Genomic DNA, 6,502 nt, shown 5'->3' on the forward strand with positions numbered 1-6,502 from the left:
AGACATGATGCTGCTTCCTATTATAGCAGCTGACTGTAGTGGATAGTAAGCCTAGCTTAGAAAAGGGTGACAATGAGCAGCAGAAAGCGCTCGTCACAGGGTCCAGCCACAGCTAGAACAAGATGTCAGACCACAGCCTCTCCTTTGTACCCTGCGCAGCTGCAGAACCTCCAGCCCAGCATGAGATGTGTGCACAGACCCATCTGTCCCTGTCCCCAGTCTGCTGTTCTCCCACGGCAAAAGGTCTGACGAACACGGCTGCATCGCCCTGCTTTCTTCTCCAGCTACCCACAATGCTTTTCCCTCACATCTGTTGTCCAAGTCTCACCAAATTTATCAACACTGAAGGTTTTTTGAGCCATGTCTTGTTGCACTGAGATGGTATACTTCCCAAGGGGTGCTTCAGAGGCCAGGGGGAAAGATAGATCCACAATGCCATGTCTTGACTTTACATTCAACCACTCAGCAATACGGTTATATTCAGGATCCTATTTGGGAAAGGACATGCAGAGGCACCAAGTCACACTGGGAGCAGGGATACCTGGCAGGTCCAGCCATACTCGGGTACAAGAAGGCACTATGAGGGCTTACCTTGCCCCAGTAAAGAGGATGCCAGATCACCAGGGGAGATTCCTTCTCATCCCTCCAGTATTCTTTTACTGAACTTTTGAATTGCAAAGGCTGCCAAGAACAGTAAAGCTACTGGGAAGTGGTAACACCATAACACTGTGCGAAGGAGAAGCAGCTGTGCTGCATCTACTGAGTGCTTAGCCTTGTGCTTTGTGCTCTGTGCAAACAAGGTGTTGGGCAAAGGTTCATTACTGCGCTGCCTCTAGTTCAGCTATGTGCATCACAGAGGTGCTGGTTTGAATGAAGAACCCAGGCTGACTAGGTAGAAAATACTTGAGCTGAACCTGAACCATAACCATAACCTTATGAGGTTACGTTTGTGGAACAACTCTGTCCAGGAGTGAAACGACACAGTAGAAGAGACACCCTTTGGTCAGTTCTTCATCACTTACCTGCAGCCATATCTGGGAATACTGTAAAAACAAGAGAAACACAAGCTCAGTTTTGTACAGAGCAAAACAGCATCCATGTGAACCAGTACTAATAACACTGCCTGATGTGGGCCCCTGACCAGAAAGTTCTGCCCCATCCAGACTCCACACTAGGTCTCCTCGTCCCTCTGTGCTAGCTTACACTGCAGTCTTTCTCCAAGGGACCAGTGGATGAGTGGTTTCCCTTCAAAGATCATTTGTTCTTATGGTTTAACAGGCATGAAGGGAGATGTCTTTTTCATGAGCCTCTCTGTGTGTCTCATGCTGAGGCTCCTACTTCTAGAAAAGCACAAGGTGACACTCACCTCATTTTTAATGACCTTAAGGTCCTCATCAAGATTCACAATTCGAAATTTCACTGAGGATAGAAAGAAAAGGATCATAAAGCATTCTGACTGCAACATGTCCTTGCACAAATCTGCTTCTCCTTTTCTGTGCTCCAGTATTCATCTCTCTCTGTTTACCTCAGAGGTATTCAGGTCTTTCCCCAAACAGCCCTCCCCAGCATCTCCCACCCCAGAGGACTTTGTCTGGGAGGTTGATATGCAGCTGCGGGCTGTGGGAACTCACTGCCTTTACCTGGGAAGATTACAGTGATGTGTTAAACAGTGGGGTTGGTCTGTCTGCAATCCGTTCATATTGTAAAGACTGTGGAGTAACTCTCTGTATTTCTACAGCTCGGAACTGTCACTCTAGGCTTTACTGAAATATTAAGAACAGTCTTCAAAAAGCCAAGAGATTTTTCAGTGTCCTGAAGAGTCCTGGCTTTCTTTTTAGGTCTCGCTAGAGATACTTCACCAAAAGAACACCCAGGAGCAGCAGGCTGGGCATTTAGTGCAGCACAGCTCGGAGGGGAACACCCTGACTCATACTGTTCCTGGAAACGTCTGATAATAGAGATCTGCTGTCTTCCACCCCCAACAAGTGTAGTTTGCTGCACTTGGTGAAATCTTCCCCCTAGATGTGGCTGCTACCTTGACCCTTCTCTCTCCATTTCCATATGCCACCTTCTTGCCTTACCTGTTTCACCAGGTTTGTATAAGCCCTTGTCTGTCTCTACCAGGATTACATCCTTCCGGGGCTTGACCAGAACCTTCTTGCGACCCTCAAAGAGCACATTGTCCCCGCTGTGGATCAGGACATGCAGAAAAACCACCACCTCTGGCTGTCAGGTTAAAAAAACCAAACTGCCTGAGACTACAAGTAGCTTGAGTCACCTGTCCTACCAAAATCTCCAACTTCCCTCTCCTCCCTTCCCCTCCTTTGATTTAGCTCTCTCCTTGCCCTAGTCATAGTCTTCTCAGTGCTCCCCAGCTTCCTCATTCTCTTTTCTCTGCCTTTCTCCTTGTCATGTTTGCCTCTTTCCACATTTCTTTCTCCCCTTTACTATCTTTCCCACCCTGCATCTCCAACATTAACATGGCTTAGATACAGGAGAGGCTGGAGCCCTCTAGTTTGTAAGAGGAGAGGCAGTCAAGAAAGGTGTCTTACGTGTGACGTGGAATCATCTCTTTTCCTGGGAATGAACTCTGGCACCTAGGTTGATTGATACAAGGAAATGGAGAACAAATTCATCAGAGACTTTGCATCTCATCCTAGATGTGAGACATCGTCTTACTGTTAAAAAATCCCCAAACTTCAGAGTCCAAATTCCACTGTATGACTCTGTCTCTAACCTGCTTGTCATTATAGGGGGAAGAAGCAGTCACTGCCTGTCTCTTGTTCATGAACCTAAGAGTGAACCAACTGACATGTTATTCTCCCTCTTCACATAAATGTGATTTTTACGAAACCAAGAAAAACTATAGGGAAGTCAGATCTGGAGCTGACCAAGACACTAACGGGAGACGAGATACTGATCAGGCAAAAACAGGACATCTCAGTATCAGAAAGACTCAGCTCACCAGGAGAAAGGTTCTTCTTGCTAACAGCAGACTTCCTTGGCTTTCCAAAGCCAGGACTTGCTCTCTCCTGAGGGCTGGCACCAAACACTTAGTTAATCATTGTCTTGTTGATGCAAGAACCAGAAGTGAATACAGCCCTTCCTTGAGTTCTGCTGAATCTGCAGGACAATCAGGGCATAGGCACAGCGACTTTGCACGGTGCTAAGGAAGACAGGGGCAGTTTGTAGAGCCTCAGCACCAGAAACATCTCCATGGCTCTCCAGAAATGCAACTGAAGGTCCTGTACTCATGCCCCAGCCTCAATGTGTCTAGTTAAGCTAAGTAGAGCAGCAAAGTTGCAATGACAGGAACTTAAGCCACCCAAGAAATATCCAGACTGCCTAAGTGAAATTCAGTTCATTGTGGGTTCAGCGCCATCACCACCCACCACAGGTAAATTAAAGCAAGCTCAATGTCCATGCAAGCTGCAACTACACCTTGCAATATAGATGCAGCTTTAGAGCAGAATGGTCCTCTTGGAGCTGGAGGGGCAGGCTTTTGAGGAAGCGAGGATGAAAAGAATGTATTCCCAATGCATTGACTTGCACTGTGATATAGAAGCATTTTTAGGGACTAAACACTGAGTAAACTGAAAGTCAATGTTTTCCAACAGGCTTTAAGTAGGATGAAATGGGCTGATACAGATCAAAAGAACAGGGTTTTATCTACACAGGAAAGATTCCCTACTTTGCTAGGCTCCAGGACACTGCTGTATTTTGCCTGGCACTGGTAGGGAAATACACTTAACCTGCTTGCAACCCATGGCAAGGCAAAGGACAGTGTACGCAGAGAAGTGCTGGGCTCCTGTCTGAAGTGAAGGTGAGAGCATCCACTGCCAAATCAGCAGCCACAGCTACACTCACCTGGAAGGTGATGCACTGAAAAGTGCCTGGCTTCTCCACATCTTGTTCCACCAGTGTGTGATTCTGGGTTGTCTGCAAGGTGATGGCCAGGTGGACGGCCTCAGTCAGGGAGCTGAGGTGAATGTAGAGCTTCTCCTCTTGGGAATGGTGAATGACAGCAGGGAACACCACCATATAGTGACTAGAAGAGAGCAGGAGATGTTCAAAAACAATTCAGAGGCTGAGGTGGACAAGCCAGAATCCATCTCTGCTGCTTTCATGAAGAGGTAGACCAGGGGTCAGAAATGTCTGGAGGCCTGCAGTGAAGGAGTTATGGCGCAGCTCCCTTTCCATACCAGAAAGAAAAAACATGCCCAGTTTGGAACTAGAGACCTCCTGATATCTGTCTGTCACCACCTTGCCACCAGCCAGGACACAGCTGCCCAGTGTACGATACTCCAATTGCAAGTACACAGAGCAAGGCTGTGTAAGGAATGAAGCTGAAGACTCAGTGACTGAGGCATAAGGCTTCAGTCCTCACACCAAATTTCACCCCCACCAACACAGGATGAACAGAGGCAAAACTTGTGGCTTCTGTAGCTTTGTGGTGTGTGCAGTGCAGTGTCTGCACAAGCAAACACCAGGAGCTTCACCTGCAGCGGTGCTCGACGCCCAGCGCTCCAATGGGACTCAGTAGGAGCTGCTTCTGTGCAGCTTCCCTGAGAACAAGGCCACCACTGTTCAGCTCTGTGATGCTAAACACTGCAGCACCTCAGTATCACCCTTCAATGACAGTCCCTTCCACCAAGCCCCCCGAAATCAAAAGGAGATAATCTCACGGTTCCAGGCTTGCTGCAGCTGCAACTGGGAATAGGGTCAGGGCTAAGAGGAGCACTGGTGCTCCCATTGCTTGGGCTGGGACAGACAGCTGACAAGATCCACACAGGAGGAGAGAACTGCCTCTACTGATGGGCTGGAGCAATCCTAAATACCCACCTCAGATGCTCCTAAGTCCAAAGAGTGGGGGAGTTGGTATACGGAGATAGTATCTCTTCCAGGCTAATGACATTAGCTAATATTTACTTGCTTCCACCAACACCAGATTAAAGGCTGCACAGCACAGTTCTCCACCCATGTCTACATTCAGATAGTATTCCAGGCCATGGGGTGCCAAAGCACTGTGGGGAGATGTGGGGTGGGTGACCTCTAACCTAGGCTGAAGGGGACTTAGGAGAAAACCTCATCTCAGCTGTGGCTGGTCTGCATCCTGGCTGTAGCACCCGATGAGAGCCAAAGCTGCACACCAGCTACTGTCCTCAGCTTGTAAAAAGCATCCTCAGTACTCTCTCTGTGCATTATTAGTGATCTTCCCCTCATCCAGTATTTAATCAGAGCTTGGAGTAAAAACCTTTCAATTCACCTCCATTCCCTGCATCACTACCTCTGTCCACCCATCCATACCAGCCTTGTCTGATCCTCCTGGGTACAGACCTTTTCCAGGGCTGCTCCTGCCACCCACTGCCAGCTCCTCTTGTAGCTCCATTGTAAGGCCTTTCCAAATAAAGCAAGATGCTTTAAATCCCCACATATTTTAGCAGATCTCTACTTTACGTGCCCCCCCCCCTCCCCGAGCCAGATGTCTGGTCTTCTGCCACCTTCTTCCAGCCATAAGGTAGTTCTACACTGCCACCACCGTCCATCTCCTCCAGACTCTTCTCAGGCACTGCAACCTTGTATTTCCTTTTTCTGGGTGGCAGCAGTAAAGTGAACAGGACTTGGATATATTTGTCCTCTAGTTATAACCTCATTTGAAGGTGGATGTCCTCATCCTGCCCTGGCCCCAGCTGTGTTTTTGCAGAGCATAACCAAAGGTACACAATACAGAGTGAATTTGCCATCCACCCACTCTTTGCTCCTAGCTGAAGCAATCCCCTGGATTTACTTTGGCACAGTCCCCATATGTGTGCTTAGCACCCACTCTCTTAGTGCACCGTCCAATGTAACAGGAACACACTAGCCTTTAACCTAGCACTGACATTGCAGATAATCTGCAGGTTTAAAGCACTGTATGTCACTGATCTGGGAGCATATTTGATTCTCTGAAATCAACAGGGTTTTGAATTCAAGCCTAAGCTAGTGGGACAAAAAACGATCTGAGTTCTGCCTGATTTTCAGAAACACTCCCCATGGCTCTCCATCTCTGAATGGTCATCAAGTTGGCTGCCTCTGAAGTTAAATGGGAACAGTCAGACAACAGAAAGATAATAACAAACTAAAGTTCTTCCCTTCTTCCAGCGAGGAATGGGGGCACTGGCAGAGCTATGTGTGAAACTCTGGGCTGGTCTGGCTGGAGGCTGCAGGGCAGGAGTGAAATTTCAATAAGAAGTAAATAATACATTAAAAAAAAGGTTCTACAAAAGAAGAAAAATCCTGAAGAAAAATCCACTGACATCACAAAGAATGAATTTGTCCCAGGATGTTTCCAATGAAGTCCCAGTAAAGACACCTTTATAAAAATTGGGCCCCCGTACCAAATATAGTAACTGAGCACTCCTCCTGCCATCAGCTGTGGTGCGTAAGGCAGAGCAAGTCATCTCCCAGAGAAATACCAACAAGCCTTACAAAGCCTCGCAAGTGCCTTTGGTGTGTAGGCGAT

The 6,502-nt window shown here is 47.6% G+C and overlaps 1 protein-coding gene across 4 annotated transcripts in view; it reads right to left on the minus strand.

Annotated features, from left to right (window-relative positions):
- The window catches only part of LOC128143137 (alpha-2-macroglobulin-like protein 1), a 30,949-nt gene extending 26,138 nt beyond the window's left edge, over window positions 1-4,811 (minus strand). For all 4 annotated transcript variants that reach the window (XM_052790075.1, XM_052790077.1, XM_052790074.1 and 1 more), the window contains exons 1-7: window positions 4,686-4,811; window positions 3,868-4,048; window positions 2,553-2,597; window positions 2,082-2,226; window positions 1,367-1,419; window positions 1,023-1,043; window positions 329-488 (exon numbers count right to left, since the gene is read on the minus strand). In XM_052790075.1, the coding sequence (XP_052646035.1) occupies window positions 329-488; window positions 1,023-1,043; window positions 1,367-1,419; window positions 2,082-2,226; window positions 2,553-2,597; window positions 3,868-4,048; window positions 4,686-4,753 (673 nt within the window). In that variant the 5' untranslated portion in view covers window positions 4,754-4,811. The remainder of the gene's footprint in view (window positions 1-328; window positions 489-1,022; window positions 1,044-1,366; window positions 1,420-2,081; window positions 2,227-2,552; window positions 2,598-3,867; window positions 4,049-4,685) is intronic.
- Window positions 4,812-6,502: the final 1,691 nt, after the last annotated feature.

This window comes from Harpia harpyja, chromosome 6, assembly GCF_026419915.1.
Source record: "Harpia harpyja isolate bHarHar1 chromosome 6, bHarHar1 primary haplotype, whole genome shotgun sequence".
Taxonomy (NCBI): Eukaryota; Metazoa; Chordata; class Aves; order Accipitriformes; family Accipitridae; genus Harpia; species Harpia harpyja.